Here is a 25210-nt window from a genome sequence, read left to right on the forward strand (position 1 = left end):
GTTCTTCAAAATTATTATCATCACCATTTTAGTTTATCTTTGTGCATCGTTATTTTTATTAGATGACATCATCACTATTAACAAAAAAAATTAGCATTTTTAAAGGGCTCAAAAATTATTATATTGACCAAATTGATTGTATCAACCTAAGTAAAAATGGAATAAAGTAGGGGCAAAAACATGACATAGAAGAAAGACATGCTATCAAAAAGGGTTTCAAAGTATCTTGATTTATTGGAATATACTTTCATACATGAAGTAATAAATAGCTAACTCTAGGGACAATTTGAAATAGCAAACCAATTTGATTGGGCCAACCAAATAGTTACAATATAACTAAGTACTATAAAACTTATTACATTGCCCCTTATATATAGTAGTAATTACTAATATTTAAAATAAAATTGCAATATGAATTTTGATATGTATAACGTTGGATAGTACGACACTTTTTTTGTAACATTACAAGGTATCCATTTTTCATCTCAAGGTACAAATTTAAAGTTATAAGGGATTGTTTGTTACGCGGGATAAAGTGGGATATTCTATGATTAATTATGGAATAGAATTTATACGGTAATTAGTTGACAACATAAATTTATATATGCCGTCAATCAAACATAATATAAATTTTATCTCAGAGTTAATTCCGGATATCCACCTTATTCCACAAGTTTGGAATTATTTTATTTTACCTGCTAGATGGGATGAATTAGTCGAGGCCCTTCGGGAATTATAATCCCATGATTATAAATGGATAAGCTAGCCCGGAACGAAAGGACCCCTAATTATATTACCCTTTTTTCTATTTTTGGCTTAATGCATATGCGGCTGCCTAAATTTGTCTTTTTTTTTTTTTTTTTTCATTTTGACACATAAACTAAGTGTTGTTTCTATTGTACTCTGAACTTATCCTCAAGTGTGTCTATCAAACCCCTTAAATTTAATTTTTATTAGAAGCAGAAATTAAATTGGGAAAATGAAGGTGGAGAAATATTTTAGATATGCGTTAACCTATTCTTTACGCCATGAATGTGTCGATTCTGCTCTTTCACTACCAGCTTAGTTAATAGCTACTCTTTTTTCCCCTCTCAATTGATGCTAATCTTAACTAAAAGATAGCAAAATTAAATTAGATTATATATTAATATGTTGCTATATTAAAGATTTAATACTATGTAAGTCAGATTATATTTGATAGACACACTTGAAGACGAATTCAGTTGAAGTGACAAAATATAAAAAAAGCACAAGTTTAGGGGCGCACATGCATTAAGCCTTTCTTATTCCATGTTCGAAGGTGTATTCGAGCCCACAAACCAAAGCGGGCAACAGATTCATCGACTATCAAATCCCTATTTATAGGCCAAACAAAAATTAGTTTCAAAGCTCTTCCATTAACGCTTAGAAAAAGTAAAAAGAACTCGACTCGACACTCCCAAAATTACGTATTGGAGAAGCTTTGGTGAGAGATAATAATAAACCCTAATAATCGCAATGGAGAGTGCGTTTGCTAGCGCCTCTGCGATCAGTGACCAACGCCAAAAAATCGAACAGTATAAACACATTCTCTCCACTGTTCTCGCATCAAGCGATATTCAACAAACCAAGCAATTCATCGATCACAGTAACTTTTTTTTTTTCATCATATTGTTGTTTGTTTTGTATTTATGTTGTGTATTTCTTGGGTGAAATAGGTATAGAAGATTTATATAGTCAGATTCTAACTGGTTTGGTGTTGAGCCGCTGTTTGATTGAGATTGTGTACGATTAACACTCTGTTTGGATGGTTGTTACATATTGTTTCATAATGTATCGTATTATATTGTAGAGATAATGGTTAAAAACACACCTGAACTATTATTTTTTTGTGAGTTTCCTATGTGAATTGTTAGGTGTGCGTGTTTACTACCTGAACTATCACCAACTTATTATCAAAACACCTCAACTATTAGTTGTTCCCTTTTCCTACCTGAACGATCATCGTTTAGGTAAGAAAAGTGAACATCTAATAGATGTTTGCCTTTCTCAAAAAAAAAAAAGTGATCAATTTGGGTGTATTTTTGACCATTAACTCTATATTGTATTGTGTTGTATTGGATCATACTGTAACGTTTTGATGAATGCAATGTTTGGCTAGATTGTATCGTTTCCCATCATTACATAATGTCACATATCAACAATTTGAAAGACAAGCCTACAAGAAAAGTAGGGTACGAGGTAGAGCTACTATAAAAAGGTAGGATAAAGGTGTACTAGGATTATTAGATTTGTAAAGAAAAAATGTCAAAAATAAACAAGGGAACGACGCGATAACTCCAAATCGGTCGTTTACACAAAATACGATACAATAATACTTAAGTAACAATCAAAACAAATGTTGTTTTTAAAGTAACAACACAATACAATACAAAAGGTAACAACCATCCAAACAAGCTGTTATGCAGTGCAGTTATGATCTCTCTCGCTATCTCATCATATATTTGCTGTTTATTTTATATTCATGTTGTATATTTCTTAGCTGAAATCGATATAGAACATTTTATAGTGATTTTAACTGGTCTGGTGTTGAGCCGCTGTTGTTTGGTTGAGATTGTGTACGATTATGCAGTGTTATCGGATGACATGCCCTTGGTGGTATCAAGGCAGCTATTGCAGACATTTGCACAGGAACTCGGTAGATTGGAACCCGAAGTTCAAAAGGAAGTAGCACACTATACTCTCAACCAGATACAGCCTCGTGTGGTGTCCTTTGAAGAACAGGTATGCTTGATGCTTCTATTTTGTGCCAATACTGAACTATTCTTGGACTCATATTAATGCCTTATATAGCTCTAAATTTTGGTGCTTCAGAATGACTCTGTTCTACTAGGGTCAGTTTAAATTGTTTTTCATTTTGCTTCCGCTGTTGCATCATTGGTGGTGTATATGTATTTGTAAGGGTGCAGCATTTGGATGTTTGTAATTTCATCTCTTAGAACTTCATAAGAAAACAACAAGACTGCTCTATCCTGAGAATTTACAGAGAGGAACATGGTATGTAGAATGAGAACTATTGAATCGGCATTTCTACCACCTAAAGAATGGGATGGGAAGTACTTATCAGGAAAAAAGGGATGAGAAGTCTCTAAATAATTGTCTACTTCATCAAAAGGAAAAGTCTCTAAATAATTGTCTTTAAGAAAGTAACCTCTCTCTAATTGACCACTAAATTTTAGCATCTTAATTTTTATTAAAACCAATTAAAATAATAGGCTAAAAAAGAATTTGAGTGTAGTACCAGGAACTATATACATGGGCCGCACCTCACATTGGGACCACGGAGTTGTTTATTATAGAGTGTGTCTTTTTTGAGTTGGTGTGTTGATTGGAACTGTAGCATATCAACACTTTTGATTCCTTTTTGATGGAGTTGATTTTAAGAACTGAATTTTTTGAGAGTGGGCTAGCACCGAAGTCACTGAATTATTTGTTTATCTTGTGATTAATAATTTGTTTTAGGAAATGATAGTCATCTTAAAATTTGATGCCTCTAGTATTTTTGTTTTGAGAAAATGGTACAGAGGAAGGTCAATATTGGAACTCACCAGATTATCTGCTGTCATCGAGTGATCCTCCACATACGGGTTCTTTTGATATCTTATGTTTTTAATGCCCAGTTCTATAACAAAATCCCATCTTTGCAGGTGTTGATCATTCGGGAGAAACTTGCAGAATTGTACGAGTCTGAACAACAATGGTCAAAAGCAGCCCAGATGCTTAGTGGCATCGATTTAGACTCTGCAATGAGGTCTCCGTCATACTTTTACTTATCTTTGCTTGCCTGCTGTGCCCCTTAACTATTCTTTGAAACCTGAAATCTCTATCTTTGCACTGTCTCTTGTTATGCAGAGTTGTTGATGACACATTCATATTTTCAAAATGTGTCCAAATTGCTCGTCTATATCTCGAGGTTGGATTTTTCTCCTTTTTTTTTCTTCCTATTTTTCTGATGCCAAGTAAATATCTCCAAGTTAAAGATTTTGTTTGGTGGTGCACCTTTCAACTTGTGTCACAATTGATCTGCGCTAAAGAGTATCCATTAATATATGCGCTAGAGTGACTTATTAAATTTTTTTATCTTATAAATTGGATAGAATACACACACACACACACACATAGAAGAAAGTAAATAATACGCAAATAATTACATGGTAGTTTGAGCTGTAGGGCTTCGTTGTAGTTCAAGAGTATCGACTACTGGGATACTATTACAAACTGGTACTTGCCGATCAAAAGTAGTTCCTAGAATGTTTGTCCAAACTGCTTCATTGGCAAACACGGGAACTACCAAAAGTTTGATTCTATCAAAATAGTTTTTCAGCTGCATCCAAGGGTGTAGCCTAGTGGTCAATGAAGTGGATTGAGAACCATGAGGTCTCAGGTTCAATTCCCAATAGAAGCTAAAAGCGCTAGGCGATATCTTCCCATCCGTCCAAGCCTTGGTGGATCCCGTACCTATGCTGGTATGAGGTAGAAGGTACCCTCTGGAATTAGTTGAGGTGCGCGTAAGCTGGCCTAGACACCACTGTTATAAAGAAAAGTTTTTCCTAGCTCCTTCCTTTGTGAGGAGGTGCGCAACCCTGTTCCGCTCTCAATTGCTATGTTTTATCTATGGGTTTTCCAGCCTTTGTATCAGAGACCTGCATTCATGAATAATAGAACTGTAAGGTAGATGATCATTGTTAATCATTCTGATTACCTTTGTAGAATCAATAGCAATTTCCAGTGGGGCGAAACCATTTTCCAATGCAACTTTAAGTCCCTGCATAAGAACTAGCAATTCAGATAGAGCATTTATGGTGTTAGTTGTTCCCTCTAATCGCTATTCCTGTTTCTAATCACCCCACCTCACCAATTTCCCCTGGGCTTGGGTTTCCTAAAGAGGATCCGTCAGTGTTAAGTTTGTAGAAACCTCTGTTTCGGGAGTTTCTCATTTAACACTGATGTTGGTCTTGGGGGGAAAAAAAAAAGAAGAGATACTGTAGTAAATTTTAACAACTTTGAAGAATCATATAAGTTTATCTTTGATAAGAGGGGGTTGTTCAGGTGGTAAGCATCCTTCACCTCCAACCCGAAGGTTGTGGGGTCGAGTCATCAAGGGAGCAAAAGCTCCTGGGGGAGGGGTGTAAAAAAAATAAAGAGAGTAAAAGAAAAGAGGCCACAAAAGGAGTTGAGCAAAAGCTATAAGAAGAACATTTATCTAGCTGAGAATGAAATTCCCCAGCAGAATTGGTCTTCCCCGCTTGAATCCGAGTCTTGTTCTGAATCGTTAAATACTTTCAGTGACGCTATCTCGGCGGAGAATGAGAGGAAAATTAATATATATGCAAGAGTCGGATACAATCTCTTCCTAGCTTTGGTAATTTTTATTTGAATTAGTTTTACAATCTTGTAGTTTTAAAATTGTTACAATATTTATTATTTAGCCTAGTCTTCTATGTGAGATTTCCCTGGGAAGCTGTATGGGATTTGGAAGTATCAAAACAGAGACAAAACTTTTATCCTGCTTTCTATTGTCCCAAATTGTTTTCTTTGCTTTATGGCTATGGAAAACTGACATGGATTCGAGAAGAGCAAAGACGAGTCTTTTTTTGTTTTGGATTAGTAGGAAACAAATGAGTGCGTACTCATATTTTTTTAAGAAAAAGGTAACAAATGAATGTAGACTGTAGTATGTGAGCTTCTTTGTATGTGGCATTTATTCTGCAAGTTGTACCAACATTGTCTTTCTTCTTGACGAGTAAAACCTTGTATGGTGCTAATGTGATTTGTTAACTAGTGTGCTATGTACATCCGAAGTATCCCCTTGGTGTCCTTTAAAATGCATTGTTCTGCTTACTATCGAAAGGAAATTAGTGTTGTAGATTTGGTTCCTGTACTGCTCCTATGCACCCTGCTATTGTCTGCTGTTTATGCGTTGATCTGAGGAAGTTCATTTTACTTCCATTGTTTTGGTTCTCCTTGGCATTCTAACAATGTTCAATTCCTTGTTTGGCAGGATGATGATGCAGTTAATGCGGAAGCTTTTATACATAAAGGTTCCTATAAAGTTAACAACGTTAAGAATGAAGTATTGAGTTTGCAATACAAGGTTGTTATTATATGATGTAGGGCTTTTTTAATTTTTGAGTATGTCACCATCACCGGCTAATATACCAACTATTTCCTGAACGATTATTTCAGGTTTGCTATGCTAGGATTTTAGATTTGAAGAGAAAATTCTTGGAAGCTGCCTTGCGTTACTATGACATTTCTCAGATTGAGAAGCGACAAATTGGTGACGAGTAGGTTTTCCAGAAAATACTACTATGAAAAAATAATGCTTCTCTGCGCAATTTTGATCACTTAAAATTGTCTTGCTAGTGATTGTGCACATATATTTACAAGCCCCGAGGAAAAGGCAGCAGACACTTTAAATTTTATTCATTGTATATATGGGCACTTGTTGAGTTCAATAATTCGATGTCAATATAGTCTGCGATCCAAGCGAAACCAATAAGGTCCACAACTTAGGAAAACTAAGAATATGCTTATGTTCTGAGATCAAAGGTTTAGCTTTTGGCTTGAATAATGTTGCACACATCATTATGTCTGTGATCTTTGTCGTTGGTACTATGCCTACAATATTTTAATTGAGCATAACATGATGCTTAATGGTTCTTTACGCTACAGAGAAATTGATGAAGTTGCGTTAGAGCAAGCTCTGGCAGCTGCTGTGACGTGCACAATTTTGGCTGCAGCAGGTCCTCAACGATCTCGTGTACTTGCCACACTGTACAAAGTAAGGATGCAATGACTCAGAGCTTTAAACGTTTTGATTGTTATTGTCAAAGAGTGCTACTAATTGGCAGGTTGTTGTGGAAATTATCTTCCGTGGGGTTGTTGAATTAAGACCTTAATGATATTTATTTAAGTTATCGGGATTAATATTATCTTGGTTGTATCTTGAATTATTGGAGTTAGTAATGTTATCTGTAATTTTGAGTTATAAGGAAATTGTGGGCTAAGTTCAAAGAAGAGTGCGCTGTGCCTTCTTCCTTAAGCCCCCAGAGTTTTGTGGCTTTCTTGCGCTTTTCACTTTTAGTAACACTCCTTGTCTTAAGTGTATGAACTTTCTAATTCAGTAATTTGATATTTGCTCTCATTTGCCAAGAATGTGAGACCACTCACGGGAAAGAGCAGGTGCATAGCACCAAGGAAATGGTAACCACAACTAGGTGATTATAGTTGGAGGACATGTCATTCTGTGGTCTAATATCTGCTAAAATTTGAGGTCAATTAGTTTTCTTGGACAAGTTCCAGTCTAGATCTCCCACCGGGTCTCAAATGACTGCCTAAAGAAGATACACTGATCCCCCTCCCATGTGCTATTTCTTCAGTTTTTGCTAATCCTTTTTTTTTTTGACAGGATGAGCGTTGCTCCAAATTAAAAATCTATCCAATCTTGCAGAAGGTACTTCATTTGCTGCTTCATACAATCTGCATAGCTCCCTTTCTCCTTTTCTCATGCCAAGTTGCCCTTGTGCTATTATCTGTATGCCAGATTTTTTTACCTAGCTACTATTTTTTCTAAAAGAAAAATTAAGTTATGTTTAATTTGAAATATTCAGGTCTATCTAGAGAGAATCTTGAGAAAACCTGAAATTGATGCTTTTGCAGAAGAGTTGAAACCACATCAGGTCCCCCCTTTTTTCTGCATTACTTTTTCGAAATGTCAAAGTACATTATCTGATGTGTTCTCTCTGTGTATCTTATTTTTTGTGTGTCCTACAGCAAGCACTTTTGCCTGATAACTTTACAGTTTTGGATCGTGCTATGATTGAGCATAATCTCTTGAGTGCTAGCAAACTTTATACAAATATCAGGTAGAAGGAAGCTTATCTTCTACTTGTTCATGGTTTAGATTTTTCATAACTCATGCTGTGCTATTATCTAATCTAATCCCCTTGTTGATCTGTGGCAGTTTTGATGAGTTGGGCACTTTGTTGGGCATCCCCCCTCAAAAGGTACCTAATGATGTTGTTAAGCTATTTTCTTAATTTTTTCTGTTCTTGAGCTTACTTTTTGGGTTTTATTGCCAACCCCGCTAGCTAGGGTTGAGGCATAGTAGTTGTTGTAATCTTGGGCTATATTTATAACTATAGGCTGGGTTCTGGGTCGTTGTGACTGTTGTAGGAATTATGTGAGAATTGGGGGTTTTTGGGTGGTAAGGTGGCTCGGTTAATCTATTTGCAGTAATTCTTAGTCCCTGCTGGACTATTTGTTGGGTGGCATCTAATCCTTAAAGCAAATATCAAATGAAGAAACATATGAATTGTTTTCTCATGCTATGCTGCAAAAAAGCATCGTTCTATCATCCTACTTATGCCATTGTTTCTGGGTAAATCCATCAAGTTTAAACAGTAAATGATATAGGGATGATAATGAAGGTGATATTACTCCAAATGCATTTTTGAAGTTGATTCTGAGCCTATGCCACCCGGCCTTTGAGGTCTTCAAGTAGGATTTATTTTTGAGTTACCTTATTAAAAAAATAGGATATCTCTTTGTGAGAAAAAGATGCTGCTTCACAGTATTTGGACATGCCTCTGCCATTCTTGCTTATTGATTGGCATTTTTGTACTACGATCAATTTGCGATTGTGCTTGCCTCACAAATAAGTTAAACACCATGTAACTAACTCAATCATACATGTCAAAATGTTTCCATCACTCTCTTATTGCTTGCCATGGCTGTGTTTGTGTACCGAGATCAATTAGCAACCGTGCTGCTTCATTTCCATCTGTAACTAAGTGAGGTCTAACAATTTTTTTATGCAGGCTGAGAAAATTGCTTCAAGAATGATTTTCGAAGATAGAATGCGGGGATCTATTGATCAGGTAAGTTTCTCAATTAATAATTCCATCTACACATTTTTATCTGTCCTTAAAAAGAGGAGGAAATGATATTGGGTGATGGCTTGTCACTGGCAGCTTTAGGTACAGTACAGAGTGTCCACGTATGCCATATATACATTCTCGAATTCCATGTTCTACCCGTAGTGCTGATAGTGACTAGGCTTGGATTGTTGTTTTTTGGGGAAGATACTGTTGCATATGATAAATTTGTTTCTAAGCCATTTTAATCGTATTATTTATGAGATCGACGGTGCCATTTAGCACTAAAGGATTTTGTCGTAGTATAATAATTCTTAATGACTATGCAGATCTAGAGATGTATTTAACGAGCAGTGTATGCAATATATTTTCAAACTACGATAAATATGGTTTGGAGACAATAAATGAGTTTCTTTAGCATCTATTGTCTTTTTAAAACTGGTCAAATTTATGTCTTTGCGTGGTATAAGGTAGGGAGCACATGTGTGCAGTATATTCCTTCTTTCGTCCCTACCCGCAGTTAAGGCAACTACATCCTTCATCTTCTATTCTCGACATGCTCTGCTTTAAGTTGATTTCATTGTCAGGTTGAAGGCGTCATACATTTCGAGGATGACACTGAAGAACTGCAGCAATGGGATCAACAGGTGATTTAGTTTCTAATGTGCTTGGAAATCTACCTTATGTTTCTTTTATCATCAGCTTGACACTTGTGTTAAGTTTAGGAATTTCCTTTAAACCCTAAAAAGGAGAAAGGAAAATCTAAAAGGCGTCAAACTTCTTGTTTTATGGTGAAATAAGTAAAACTCCACGCATCGTAAAGTTCTTAACATGTGAATAGAAGGCAGGTGTAATAATTAACCCGTTTGGGTAGTTTACGGTACGTGCTTGTAGTGTAAATTCTTGTTTGTAAAGGTTGAATCTTTGGGTGTGTTTGGTACGAGGCAAGTCATTTTTCCAGGGTAAACATTTTCCTTTAAATTGGCGAAAATGAATTCTGTTACAGTGTGGGAAAAAATCTTTTTCCTTGTAACTGTCGGGATTTTGAACTTCATTTTACTTGCTTCAACCAACACTTAGTCTCTAGTTCTAAAACATTTCATCAAAACACTCTGATTTTTGATAACATGATTAACTTTTTATATATGTTTTATAACGATTTCTAGTCACCAATCAAACACCGAAAACATTTTTCATGAAAAGGGACTTTCGTCATATCATACGCTGTCTTTCTTGTTTTCAAGGTTTTATTGAAATAATACTAGTGCTGACAACGATGCTAATCTTTGCAGATCATGGGTCTTTGTCAAGCTCTGAATGATGTCCTTGATAGCATGGCGAAGAAAGGCCTCCCTATTCCTGTCTAGCTTGTTCATTTTGTGGCGAATTTCGAAGAATCGAGTACAATGCTGAGACACTCATTCCTCGTACCATTTGCTGTACTCGCGTCATTCTATATTTTCACCAGTATTAACACTTCGTTTGGAACTCTTTTGCATCTAAGTTAGTTTTTAATTGTACATGACATACCTATTTTTGCAACCTTAGTTACGGCTGTAAGATGAGCTTCTTGGGTTACATGGTAACTTTTTTTTTTTTCCAGCTATTACATGGTTAACGATATTGTTAGAACGTCGATTTAATTGACTGTTATGCAAGTAGCATGAATTCAAGAGCGGTTAAAGTTCCTGGGGAGGAGTGAAGGTCATTGTCCCCCAAGTTCGATAATTTATTATTATAAATATAAATGGTAATTTAGTTGCATTACGCATTTTCTCCAATCCAAATCGTAATGGGTCATTTTGTGCCATTTCCCGATTTTGCCTTCAGTTCTTGATTATTATGATAGGATATGAAGTACTACTATTTTTTGTCTGCAGTCAGCTGGGTAATTTCTGTAGTCTTAGCAACTTTCGAAGTTTATTAGGTCCAGTGGAGCGTTACTGAAATCGTCCATGGCGGTTACATGGATGGATGCAGAGAAGAAATCTTTGTATGGAGTGTCGAGAAATGAAATATCTTTCCTTATTTTCAACTGGAGTCGAGGATGAAGATCTTAATGATGACGTGTTTAATTTGTTTAAATAGTGAGACTAATTATTGTAATTGTTGCCAGCGAAAATTCATTTCTTAGATGCTACCAGCCTACAAAGTGAGCATATTTCTGTTAGATCATCTCCAGTCGTAACTATCATTGCTTATCTTCCAAGGGTCCAAACCGAGATATGCTAAGCTAATATTTCAATTTCTAATTTAACAGATATTAACAAGTTCTGGAACACATAACCTGCGTGGCTGCGTCTAAGACCTTTGCCTTCAGTTTGTAAACCATGCGAAAGGTATAACTTGAGAACGGGAATGCTGGATATTTTTGAACTTCTTTTCTATTGCATGAGAAAAGGAGATAGAGAATACTGAGAATCAAACCCTCAAGAATTATTCTATACAACAGGAATTCCAAGCCGTAAAAGGCAATGTGAATTCCAAGAACTCCTCTCACTCTTAGGGTCGGATTGAACAACTATGAGAGAGAGATTTCTATCATTAGTCAGATGCCAACAAGAACGCAAACAGCCAGGAGTGTGCTAGTGAGTCACAGAGGAAGGGCAGGACATGAGAGGACTATTGTTGTCAAAAACTCCCACTAGTACCACTGAGTTACAAACCTTGTCGCTGAGAACGTTGGGTCAGAATGTCACCCAGGTATAGCTAGTATCATCCATTTCTCTATGAGAGATCTGACGAATGTCCATGTGAACAGTGGGGTACGCCCCCCTTTACAATATCTTCTATTTAGTTCCATTTATTTGGATTGATGAAACTGAAAGAAGATAAGCTTATTCACTTGGACCCTTACATGGAGATGGGCACCTTGACGAATCGATTCCACTTTGTAAGACCATATCATGGTTGATGGATGCTAACTGAGACAGATTCTGCTTGAAGAACAAATTAGAACACATGGTTAAAAAGTCACACACGTTTGTTGTTTTTGTTCTGATCATAAATCAAAAGTCAAATACAGTTCTAACGGTTAAGAGCAAATTAGAACACATGGTTAAAAAAGTCTCACACAGATTTGCTGTTCTTGTTCCGATCATAAATCAAAAGTCAGATATAGTTCTAACGGTTTCTCCTTCACTTTATTTGTTTACTTATTTACTGCTTACAAAGTAAAACTCAGCCCGGTAAACTGATTCCATTCTGCTAAATTTTATTTTATTTTTTGTTTCGGGCTCCACAAGAATTTGTCGATATTTCTGATTAAATCTAACAATATGATTGTGGTTGAGCATTCAAGATTATATATAGTAAACATCATGGCATACCTTGAAAGAAAAGTTCATCAAGGATAGATCAAGAGGAGAAGGATCAAACTGAGCGAGATCACCACATTCATCCATATTCTGCAAAAGGAAACATCAATAGAGACATCCATGCCGGATTTCAACATCTAAAAGTTTATATGAGTAATGTAGAAATGGTATCCCGCTTTAAGTTTATTATTGTAACGAGTTCAAGTGCATTCTTGCATTAGGTTCTGGTATGCATTTGCTGAACACTAGAGTAGGTCATGCAGCATATGCTGAATGGTCATATGCCGGTAGGTCCTCTCCAATATGGTATGTAGGTAGCTAGTCGTGATCAAGTTTTAACCATTTCGATCCATCCAATGTCCATCTTAAAGTTGAACAGCTTTTCCCCATCCTATGTTGGGGGCGGGGGGAATAGCTTCCAGAGATGATTATCGAATGATGCAACATGGTGATACAATGAGCATTGAGTATACTTGGACAATGAGCATTGAGTATACTTGGACGAGTGAATGATTACATGGAGAACATAGGTTACCTCAAGTCCAGAGTTCGAGGATAACTCAGAGGTGTCAGAAGCAGAATCATTACAATCTTCATCATCTAGCACTCCACTTAGACCATACCGGGATACGAAATAGCTTGTGTCATCAACACCATCAGTTTGTGGTACAAAGGCCGCCTACAGACAACCAATCAGAATCAAAGAAAAGAAATCTACATCAAACTAAATAACTCTCTTTTGTAGCATGAGGGATCGTTGGTCCAATCAAAACCACTGATATGACAGAAAGAACAGAGAAGAACTTAAGAAATCTACATCAAACTAAATAACTCTCTTTTGTAGCATGAGGGATAGTTGGTCCAATCAAAACCACTGATATGACAGAAAGAACAGAGAAAAACTTTAGTTGAAAAGGAGATCAACATACGTGAGCATTCGTTATTAGAACTTTAGGCTACATGAAATAGATAAGTTTTCAAACTATAACTATAGCACAACTACAAACTACCACATTTAATAGTATTCAATATAATTAAGCTAAATATGTAAAACGAACTAGATACATTCTAGCACTCCTCAAACCTGATCTAAGAGAATAGATTGCAAAAATGGAATCAAAATGTCAAGAAACCAAAAGGATGACCTGATATTTTTCAAATTACATGGTAGCCGATTTATTACTGTGGTAGTAAACATGACAACGTATTTGATGATGTGGAACTGATGGCTGTGTGACACATGCCGACTCGACAATAAGCAAACTTGATATGTTAAACTGACATGGATCACTAACTAGATGCATGCTAACTTGACAGGTCAGCTGACATGAACCGCTAACTTGACATGTTAGCTGATGTAAGCTAATGACATCTAGATACATGATACATGTCATACGTGCACTATTATACTTGAGCCTTTATTTTTTCCGGGAGGTATGTGTGCGTGAGGAGATTTCTGCCGATGTGTTTATAAGATAAAATTTTACTATGCATTTTCGGAAAATAAAAGGGATAAGTTTTGCTATGGTCAACAACTATATTGATGTCTTAATAGCACACATTTGCCGATAGACAGCATGCAATAAGTTGGAGAATGCTGGAAGAGAAATCTCAACAAGATTGAAAGATAAAGGGAAGAATGTAAAATTGGGCTGGCAAGTGAACAACCTTACTTGCTCGTCAGTGAAGCATAGAACCTTAGGTATCTTCAATGATTGTAAATGTTCTGATACCATGATATCATGTGAAATGATAGAGAACTCTTATCGAATTTTTGATAACAAGATACAAAAGAGCGCTCCTTATATAAGAGTCTATGTAATAAAAAAGAACGAAACACTTCTGACTACTGACATTCCTAATTATGATATGGATGAATCTAGACACATATTAACAGATATACCATTATGCTCAATGAAATAACAGCATTGGCCATTATACAAGTTAACAAGCACTCAACTAATTATCAATTTCCAGTATACAAAAAATGGAAAGAGAATGGTTGGAGAGGCAGAAGCTAAATAGAGAAGCTATAGTTAACAAAGTGTGCTGCCCAGTCCCCTCCCCAGAAATCATGAACCGAAAATGTTAAACGAAACATTATTGAAGAGCTGAACAGGCTCAAACCCACTCAACTAATTTTTATACAGTAAAGCCTACCTTTTGTAAGGCAAGATTATCCCAATCAACTCCCCTGAAAAATTGGTGTGCTTTTACCTGTAGGAATGTGGAGTAAATGATGGAAGTTAGTACCAATAATGGTAGTTTCTATCCATATAACTAGTACATAAAGAAAGTATTATTCTTTAGAATATGCACAAGATAACCTCTGATGCTCCTTTTGCTCCAAGGCGCTGATTTGGATCATGAACAAGAAGCCTACAGTGAAACTCTACCACTTAATTAGATCATCCAGAAGACAAAATTGAGAACATGATATGGTTGAATTTGTAGCTCAAGTAATTTAGACTTGCGTTTTCACGGATGAATGGTACTATTAAGGTATCAAATGAAAAATAACTGGTAACAACATCAATGATGTCCAAGGAGAAAATTTTAGTGTAAACTTTTCCTAGTTGAATTTTCTTGAAGTAATCAAGCAGGGTAACTGAGGTGAGATGGAGTCATTGAAGCACAAATGCTCGAGGAAACAAATAAAAAATTGGTATCAAAAAGAGCCCCTAGGTACTGGAAATGTGGCACTGAGAGAGAACCCAGGAGCTGGAACACCATTTTGAGGTGAAGATTTACAATAAGAACTAGAGACATTTGTTGCAAGATAATCAAACTACAGCCACCAAAAGAAACCTACCACCAACCTAGTCTATGCAAAATCTATATGTATTCTTTAATACAAAATAAATACCTAGAAAGAATAAAGCAGTTTCAACCTGACCATTTGATAATCCTTTTGGAGGATGCTAGATTGCCAGTGAAATTGGTCCCCAGAGGATGATGCATATATAGAACTTAAAAGGTATTAGCTAACCTGTCAATCAAGTCTTGTGCTTCAAAGGACATCTCTTCTGGGACAGATGGCCAGGGAATTTGCTTGTTTAGAATATTATCGAAGATAACCTGTCAAGCCAGAAATTGTAATGTATTGAGAAGATCAAGTCCCCATACCAATTGAAAAACTACAAAGTCATCTAGAGCTATATATTTGCTGGATAGCTTTCTTAAATATCAGTGCACCTAACAAAGAAAACAAAAAAAGGAATTCATTGTCAACTCTCATTAAGGAAATTCCTGCAATTTCGGTAAAAGTGCAAATATGTGAAGAATGACAGCTCATCCTAGCTGCATTGACGTTTATATGAACCTAAAAGTCCAACTTAACATCTGTCAACTGGAGTCAATATCTATCCCTCAAGAAGCCGCATGCACACACTACAATTGTTTTAAACTGCAGAGTGAACTTCAGTGAAAGGCCAGGTCAGAACTATTTAATATTATGACTGGCAAAATTACAACTGAAAGAGTTACAAATTTCCTATGACTTCAATATAACAAAAAGTAATATCAGATAATTGCAATGTGAATGGCAATACATGTAACGATGAACTGTATTATAATACCTCAGGATGCTCGGCATTGAAAGGCGGAACCCCAGTGATGAGTTCAAATAAAATAATTCCTACTGACCACCAGTCAGCAGCACTACCTGTACATATAATCAGATAGTAAATCCAACTTCTGTTCCTTTCATTCTCACTCCTAACATCCCAGTTTACTTATGTTATGTTCTTATGTTTAGATAAAGGTGACAAGGGGATGGAGTATCAGCATATCACCAAGTCTAGCATAGCAATTTCTTTCTCACCATGCTCAGTTCCAAGAAGAATTTCCGGAGCCAAATAATCAGGGGTACCAACAGCTGACCGTTGAGATTTGCCCGATAGATCTGGATCTTGCTGACTACCAACATCAGGAAGCACTGCATCCTTTGTATCGGGTCCAGATAGATCATCTGTGCTGTTCATAAGTCCAATTTTTGATAAACCAAAATCTGTAAGCTGGTTTAAGCATACCCAAGATTAGAACATGATATCCTTCAATAAAGCGTAGAAATATAAACTAGGGCAATTAATATGGGACACCTAGGTGGGGTAGGTGTTTTTATCAATACTGGCACATTGAGAATCACTTGTCTTTCAGCAAAAGACAATTCTTTTAGCTTCCTCATCATTACAAAGATCTCTGATATACTGAACCAACCTTTATATGCCCATCTTGTGCAATTAATATGTTGTCTGGCTTGAGATCACGATGGACGATTCCTAAAGAATGAAGGTACTCCAGAGCAAGGACCTGAAGAAGGGAAAAACACATCCTTCAAAGAGCTAGAAAGGTTGCAAAATTTCAAGACAAAGATGGCTCAAGAAAGTACCAATTCTGCGACATAGGTTCGAGCTACATCTTCCTCAAGGCAACCGACTTTTTTAAGCAAAGAGAATAGATCACCGCCATTAAGATACTCCATGACCAAGTAAAGGTAATCTCTGCTAGTGAATGAATAAAAAAATCGCATCTACAACAGTGAAAGCATCTTCATGAGCACATACTCATACAAAATTAATTAAGGAACATTAACTGCAACCAAAACCTACGCAAAATGACGATAATAGTAGCAGGTAAGTTCCATCGGATACAAGGTTGATATATCAAGGAATAGATGAAAAATCCTACTGAGACCAACAAAAGGAAAAATAGAATAAAATAAAATAAACTGTAATCACCACAAAAGGGTTTCTGACGGTAATCAATATATTACGCTCTGCCAATATGCGCTCAATATCATTCTTCCGCAACAAATCCAATTTCTTGAGCACCTAATAAGAAAGGCATTATGTCAGAAATCAATACCAATTTGGTCATAACAGAAAAGTTTTCAGTAACAATCCCAAGGCAGAGAAATAATTCGATGAGATAGTTATTGATAGAACACATGTTGCATAACTAAAATACTTTAATCTATCCACAAACTTCACCAACTTGTTCATTCTCCAGTTCGCAGGATCCGCTGCATGAACTGAAAAATTGTTCAGTGACAAAGCAGTAAATGATTGGCATAGAAGTTGGACTTCCATGTCTTTCAGGTATTTATAGCCAGCATACTTTGACAAAACTAGCATCTTGTTAAAGCTACAATCCCAACCCCCAAACCCCCTAAGTCAAAAGGAATAATTAATGGGTACTATTTGATTTTGTTATTCATGTGATAAGCGGTGTACTTCAGCATGACTCTTTTCATCATCGAAAAATGAGTTCGCTATTGTATGCTAAAAATATGTGTTCCACCCACAATCCCTAGAAAACAGCAAAAGCGTCTTTGTCATAAAGGAATGACAGATGCATAACTACTGGTATCCACAAACATAAGAAGAAAAAGAGTAAAATAACTTCATTTGTCCGAATATAATTATACATTGATGATTCGAAGTTAAACATGACTTGAAAGGTACCTTGATTGCAAATAAATCTCCAGTTGACCGCTTGCGCGCCAGAAAAACTCTGCCAAAGGCACCTCTGCTGATTGGTTTGATAATCTCAAAATCATCAATGCTTGTTCTTTCTTTGTGCGACGAACTTGAAGGAGTTGACATTATACTGGAATGAGATGAATTATCCACCAACATTTTTGAGCCTTCAGAAGGTCCAAAAGCATCTTTTCTATCCACAAGATCACAAGCAAGTATATATTTCTCTCTGCATGTAGTGAAACAGGTGTCAGCTCTGGTTCATCTATAAATCCTAATATATATAGATGAGCCAAAGAAGTTGTACCGCAAAAGGTTCTCTATTCGTCCTCCAAATGTATCTACTACAAGAGCTTTAAGCTTGCTATTTTGTAAAATATCTTGTAGGTCTTGCATGCACGCAATTAAAAGCTCATGAGATCCTTCTTCTGAAAGATCTGTGCCCGCCACACAACGTGCTATATCTGCTAAATCAGCCATCTAAGTAGGCAAAAGAAACAGGAAGGACAAAATCAGCCCATGTAACATGCAGGAAGGACAAAATCAGCCCATGTAACATGCAGGAAGGACAAAATCAGCCCATGTAACATGCAGGAATGAGTAAGTGCTTAGATCTTTATTAAAGAAACTATTGATCTACACGTGCACAATATATTTGATTCTGCAACAATAATAATCTAGGGAGACGGAAAAGTGGTAGGCTAATACACATCAGCTATCAACTTCTGAAACACACCAGCATTAGCTTCACGTCATCATCACTCAGAAGATATTTCATAAAATGCCAAGTTCAGACTGATCCTATTTATCCTTTAAACTGAAAAACAAGTGAGAAACATAAGAAGCCCTGAAGAGTTATTACTAGGTGGATTATCTTAACGAAACATAGATAGGTCATGTGTTTCAATTGAAAGGTTGAAACTGTGCAAACTCATCCAAGTAATTGACCTGCATAGATTTCTTTTATTAATTATTTAGTGCTTCTCTTGTCCCACTTTATATAGCGCTCTTCCATTTTTCTAATAAGGGTGGTGTCTTGTCCGACTCTCGCGCACCTCTACTATTTCATTAGGAACCTGCATCCTCCTCCTAGTACAGATATTGGATAACTCTACCAAGGCAAGGCATATGGAAGAAATCACCGAATTTTTTGCCTCTCCTGGAACTTGAATCCTCATCTCATCGTCTGCTTTCCAACTTCATCAACTATCAAGCCAAACTCATGGGTGCTTTATACCTTTTCTAATTTGAGAGATCTCAAGACACCATTTTTATTTCTATACATCTCACGAATTTTAAACATGTCAAATTCATTACAACAATAAACAACTATACCTCAATCGCAACTAGTTGGGATAAGAATTCCAAATTCATTAAACTATCAAGCTAACATTTCAAACATTACTTCAATAGTTTCTTCCTCTATTACTAATATATTATGCAAGTCAATTATATCTTAAACTTCGTATAATACTGTCTCATGAAATGGGACAAAAATGGTATAAGGATTATAATCAAAAAGGAGAATAGCTGGTTAAAAGAGGTCCGGAAATAGAAAATAAGAGATGATAACTCACAGAACATAATCATTAATGAATCTGTTGTATTCTCTAAACAAAACACTACTCTATTTCGATTTAGCCCAAATTGATTAATTGGTTTGTTATCAATAAAGAAGTTTCGTTTTATGCAACCGCACCAATGGGCAAAATGTGTTGTAAAAAATAAGCAAACTCTTCATTAGGCCATGATTTCCATGCAGAGTTAAAAAGGGATAGACTTTTAGAGACGGAGCGCGCCTAGTAAGCCACCCTAGAGAACTATAAAGATCTAATACGCTAGAAGGAAGAGCTATACACAATTTTTATAGCTATCCATATTGCTAAATGATCATGACCAGCATTAGAATCAATAATTTTGTTCACATACTCTCTCTCTCTCCCTTTTCCTCCTCTCAGACAATAGAAGTTCAAGTGGTAATTTTTCTCTAATTGATCCTTAGTATATGGAGTGAAATACTTGGATTCCAACTTCGGTGCTTCTTCACTACTAAATTGGTGGATGGCTGGAAAAAACCAACAGACATTTCTCACTAAGTTGAGACAAATTGCCAATTAAAATTCAGAGTACAGTGACAAACCTGCTGAACATCCTCTAGCTCAGAAAGATTGTTATGATCTAACCAAAAGTCAAAATTTACTGCCCGAGGGGTATTCGTCGAGGATACTGATGTCATGCTCCCAGTTGAAGATGGTGGCCCACAGTTATTGAACTTTGTACTCAAGTGACTCTTGAAATTAACAAATGCTGCTATTGGAGAATCTTCTATACTGGCAGTATCCATCTCATGAAGATCCTCAAACATTCCATCTATCCCTTTGCTTCTCCACTCACCCCTATTAGGTGAATAACCTTCAGATGTGTTCCCGGAATTTTCACTTTTCACTTTTGAATTTTCTTGGATTTCAGAAGTTGTGTGAAATCCTAAATTACGTGACTCCACAAGCTGTTCAAGTAAATCTGCAAATTTCAAAAGGCGCTCATCTACATCTAGAGATTTCGAATCACATTTGTCTGCATAAGCACATATATAGGAATGAGGCTCCAAGTGAACAGTGGGAACAAGGTCCTCACAAATTCTACAGATCACCAAATTAGTATCATCCAAAAACTGTTGTCTACACTCGTTTCTCAATTCTCCACTAATTCGGTCGCTGATATTGTTCACTGGTTTCATGTTAGACTGAATATCAGGATGGTTATTAAAAGATGATGTTGGTTCAATAAACATGGAATCTTTTTCGAGCGCAGTGATACTTCCATCCAAGATAAATTCAGATTTCTGCAGATGTGAGTGAGAGGAAACTTTTGATGTCTTTTCTTCGTCCAAACTGCATTTTCCACCAGCTTTTGTGTTCAAATTACAACCAGCTCCCATATCTGAAACCCTTCGCTTGAGAACCCAATCCGTTTTAACAGAAGGGATCCTATTTAGACATTCTTTAAGCTTGGCCAGAGATGTCTCATCAACTGGCTCACCGTCTTTAGCAAAATGCAACACCCTTGTGCACCGTGTCAATATAAAAAGCATGCGTGTCAACAACCACTTCAAAAGACCTATTTGGCATTCCTGTCTTTTTATAGTCAGGTCCTGGACAATTGGTTCACACTGGGAGCGAAACTCTAAGCAGGTCATCTCGATACACTCTTGAGCAAGAACAACAAGTTCTTCAGCCATCTTTTGTCCATCCAGAGGCAAGGAGTCATTCTTCTGTACAATTTCTACAACCTCCTGCAAGAAACCGCCTAGCTCTGTGTTCACCGCTTCTTTTGCAGCATCAAATCTCAAACGAAGTGATCCAAGCAGCTCCTGCATCTCATTCAATGGAATGAAAAGTTAATACAGAACATCAAAAATCATACCAGCCACCCAACTGACCTACTTCTCTTGATCATTATACTCTCAAATGAACATAATTCCTTCATAAGCTTATTTCTTACCACCCTCAAATAATAACTGGAAGTACCAGAAGCTAATTCCTTCCTATGATTATCACTTACCAGCCTCACATAATAACTGGAAATACCAGAACCAGAAATGTCAAAAGAAATACCTTTAGATCATTAAAGCTATGAGCTCGCGGAGGTGATGGTTGAATGCCACCTTTTGGACCTAGCTCATGTGAAAAACTTTTGAATGTTTTGCTTGCTTTACTATTAGGCATTGCTCCTTGGGAAGATTGCCTCACTGTCACATGCTTTCCCATTTTATGCACGCTCCTTCCAGGACCCTCCTTGTCAGCCCCCTAAATTGCAAGTTATCATCCAGTGAGACAGATGGTATCTCCTATTACCAGCAAATAAAAAGCAGAAACATAGCATAACACTCCAGAGAAACTTAATGAAACTAATTTTATGTGCAAGCTGAACCATTTCTTACCTGGTTTAAAGAAAAGCCACTACCAGCTTGATCTAAGTCCTTAAAGAGATATGATGCAAACCAACTAGCTATCTTCCTGCCTTTACGGTGTCCTATTAGGTAAAGGGACCAGAAATTCATTAGAACACTGATCCAAATAGACAGAAAAAAAGAGCTGCCGAGAATCAGAGAAACAGGTCTCCTTTGAGTGCCTGCATCACTATCAGAAAGGAAGGAAGGAAGAGGGGTTGGAGATTTCATCGAATGAACAGACACACACTTGGATAATTTGCAATCAAAGTAGTTTTAAACCTTAACAAGGAATTCCGAAGTTTAGGTAATAATAAGTAATCTATGCACCGGAAGCATTCACCATTAATCGCTTAATGTATACTTGCTCAGACTGCAATTTCAGGAAGATATATGATCAGCTTTCCCCCTGGCAAACGAGCTTCTCCATTCATTTGGTAGGATAGGATATTTGAATATTTGTTCTTTCAATTACTGATAGACGTCACCATTAGACTGCACATACATTCATTACGGAAATTATTCTGTATAAACCAACTTTTTTCTAGAATTTACCATACAGCTTTCAGCTGAAGGACTTCTTCTTCTTCTTCTTCTTTCTTTCTTTTTTTTTTTTTTTTTTTTTTAAGAAGGATCTTTCAGCTGAAGGACTTAAGTAATCAAAAGCGGATATTAGTTCCGCAATTTCAATAATCTCCTGGTCCCAAGTCTAAGAGCTTCTTTCGATGAGATCCAATAGCTTCTTTAGACAGGAGACTATTAAATCCAAAGTATATCTTCCTTTATCTGAACTAAAATCCACTAATTGTCACTGAAAGTTTTATTTTTTACAATCCATATTAGAATAAGGTTTTATTTTTGGACATGCAGATAAAATATGGCTAATACACCATCCAGATGCCCAATGGCAGCATCATGTTCATCCTAGTATGTGACTAGATCAAATAACAGAAAATTTCTACTCCCTCCATTCCAATGCGACTACACTCTGGGCGTTCCAAAATGCTTAATACTACTCCATATATAATATTAATCTATGCTGTATTAAAAAATTCAACTAACTATTCAAATTTTAAACTTTGATGCCACTTCCTATCCATTACTTCAACATTCTCTTCCACTGCCACAAATACAATACACAAATCGAATAAAACTCTCACTTTAAAAAACTCGGCAACTGCACGAGCAAAATATAACACATTTGTTAACTGTATCTAAAAGCTAAAACGGGTAGATTTATTCTCTTCCACTGCCACAAATACAATACACAAATCGAATTAAACTCTCACAATCAGAAACTCGGCAACTGCGCGAGCAAAATATCGTAATGCGCTTAACACAATTGCTAACTGAACACAATTTCTAAATTTTGATGCCACTTTTATCCATTACTTTAATTTTCTCTTCCACTGCTACAAATACAATTCACAAATCAAATTAAAACTCTCACAATCAAAAACTCGGCAACTGCGCGACCAAAATATCGTAATGCATATAACACAAACGTTAACTATATATAAAAGCAAAAAAAGGCAGATTTAGCAAAAGGACCAGTGCAAACTACACTCTGGCGTTCCAAAATGCTTAACACCACTCCATAAATAATATTATATTAAAAAATTCATTTACTATTCAAATTTCATACTTTGATCCATTACTTTAATATTCTCTTCCACTGCCACGAATACAATACACAAATCAAATTAAACATCTCACAATCAAAACCTCAGACAACTGCTAGAACACAAATGCCAACTGTATCTAAAAGCTAAGAAAGAAGCAGATTTAGCAAAAATACAATACAGAAATCCAATTAAAAACCTCATAATCCAAAACTGAGCAACTGCACGAACAAATATCCTAATGCGTATAACACAAAATGTAACTGTATTAAAAACCTAAAATAAAGGCAGATTTAGCAATACATTAATCCAATGCGTAGAACAAATACAAATACAGTACACTAATCCAATTAAAAATCGCATAATAAAAAACTCAGGCCACTGCGCGAACAAATATCTTAATGCATAAAACAAAAATGTTAAACTGTATTAAAAGCAAAAAAAAAAAAAAAAAAAAAAAAAAAACAGATTTAGCAATACACTAATCCAATACTAGAACAAATACAGTGCACTAATCCAATTAACAATCTCATAATCCAAAACTCAGGCAACTGCGCGAACAAATATCCTAATCCTAATGCGTATAACACAATAGTTAACTCTATTTAAAAGCTAAAACAGCAGATTTAGCAAAAAGACCGCTTTATAGATAATATTATTATTATTATTCTATACTATATTCAAAAAAACATTTAACTATTCAATATCCATTACTTTAATATTCTCTTCCACTGCCACAAATACACATGCACAAATCAAATTAAACTAATATCCTAATCCTAATGCATATAACACAATCGTTAACTGTATCTAAAACCTAAAACAATCAGATTTAGCGAAAAAAAAAAATATCTTAATGCGTATAACACAAATGTAAACTGTATTTAAAAGCTAAAAAAAAAAAAAAAAAAAGTAGATTAGATATTAGCAAAAAGACCTTTACGTCCTTTAGGTTGTGTTCTTTGGTCGTGTTGTTTTAAACGAGGTGATGATGACTCATTCATCATCATCTTATGATCCTTACAATCTACTACTAGCCTTGAACTCGGCCGGTCCTTCCTTGTTTTAATCCGGTTCAACCCGCTAGGTATCCCCGTTTCCGGTTCACCCATAATCTCCGGTTCAGTAGTTGTGAAAATGGAGTGAACAGTTGTGGTTTTGGTGAGCGGTTGTTAAAACAGAAGATTGTGATGGTGGCGTGTTGGTGATGTTCTAATACTAATAATTATTATACACAACAAAAAGAAAGCTAATTTGTGTGTGTGTGTGTTTGGTGAGATAATGAGAAGTTTCTCTTTTGTTTTTATTATTGTTTCTTTCTTCAGGATCTAGAGTTGCAAAGTCTTAAATGTTTTTGCAACTCTGATCCTATTTCAGAGTAGTTTGAATTCTGTCTACCAAAAAACTCTTTTTACTTCTATCCAACCTTCTCCCTCCTTTTATTGTTTATTATTACTATGGATCTGTAATCACTAAAAAAGAAAAGGTAAAAAACAGTTTATTCTTTTACTTTTTTTTTTTTTTTGGATATTTTTATATATGTTTACTACTCATTTTAAAAATTTGGTTTATTTAATAATTTGAGGTTTGTTTGAATTAGCTGATTAAAAGTAATTGGTAAATTTTAAGTGCCAAAATGTTATAACTTACTCTTCTGTCTTATTTATGTGGCACCCTTTATATTTTAGTCCATCAAAAAAGAATGTCATCTTTTTATAATTAGTAATAAATTAATTTTAAAATTCCTTTTTTACCTATAATGAAATAATTTATAATCACACGAATATTTTAAAATTGTCAAAAGTCTTTTCTTAAACTGGAACGGAAGGAGTAATATTCTCAACTCAATCAAAAATACTTGTGCTCAAAATGGGTACACAAGACTATGAGCCCGTTTGGATTGGCTTATAAGTTGCTTATAAGC

At 35.8% G+C, this 25210-nt stretch overlaps 2 protein-coding genes across 2 annotated transcripts; one reads left to right on the forward strand and one right to left on the reverse strand.

Moving 5' to 3' along the window:
* The first annotated feature begins 1296 nt into the window (after positions 1-1296).
* On the forward strand, positions 1297-10595 carry LOC132627996 (COP9 signalosome complex subunit 4). Its single transcript, XM_060343659.1, has 14 exons — positions 1297-1627; positions 2612-2763; positions 3687-3790; positions 3892-3952; positions 6041-6133; positions 6226-6326; positions 6715-6823; positions 7451-7495; positions 7653-7721; positions 7816-7907; positions 8006-8048; positions 8862-8921; positions 9506-9565; positions 10211-10595. The coding sequence occupies exons 1-14, from the start codon at positions 1498-1500 to the stop codon at positions 10283-10285; spliced, it is 1194 nt and encodes a 397-aa protein (XP_060199642.1). The 5' UTR covers positions 1297-1497; the 3' UTR covers positions 10286-10595.
* Positions 10596-11286: 691 nt separating this feature from the next.
* Positions 11287-24698, reverse strand: LOC132627994 (probable serine/threonine protein kinase IRE4). Its single transcript, XM_060343658.1, has 17 exons — positions 24224-24698; positions 21656-21747; positions 21330-21521; positions 19856-21085; positions 18023-18195; positions 17701-17944; positions 16975-17067; positions 16626-16766; positions 16454-16546; positions 16059-16251; positions 15814-15899; positions 15225-15313; positions 14563-14614; positions 14396-14452; positions 12771-12914; positions 12248-12325; positions 11287-11854 (listed from the first exon to the last, which is right to left on the reverse strand). The coding sequence occupies exons 1-17, from the start codon at positions 24396-24398 to the stop codon at positions 11756-11758; spliced, it is 3231 nt and encodes a 1076-aa protein (XP_060199641.1). The 5' UTR covers positions 24399-24698; the 3' UTR covers positions 11287-11755.
* Positions 24699-25210: the final 512 nt, after the last annotated feature.

This window comes from Lycium barbarum, chromosome 2, assembly GCF_019175385.1.
Source record: "Lycium barbarum isolate Lr01 chromosome 2, ASM1917538v2, whole genome shotgun sequence".
Classification (NCBI taxonomy): domain Eukaryota; kingdom Viridiplantae; phylum Streptophyta; class Magnoliopsida; order Solanales; family Solanaceae; genus Lycium; species Lycium barbarum.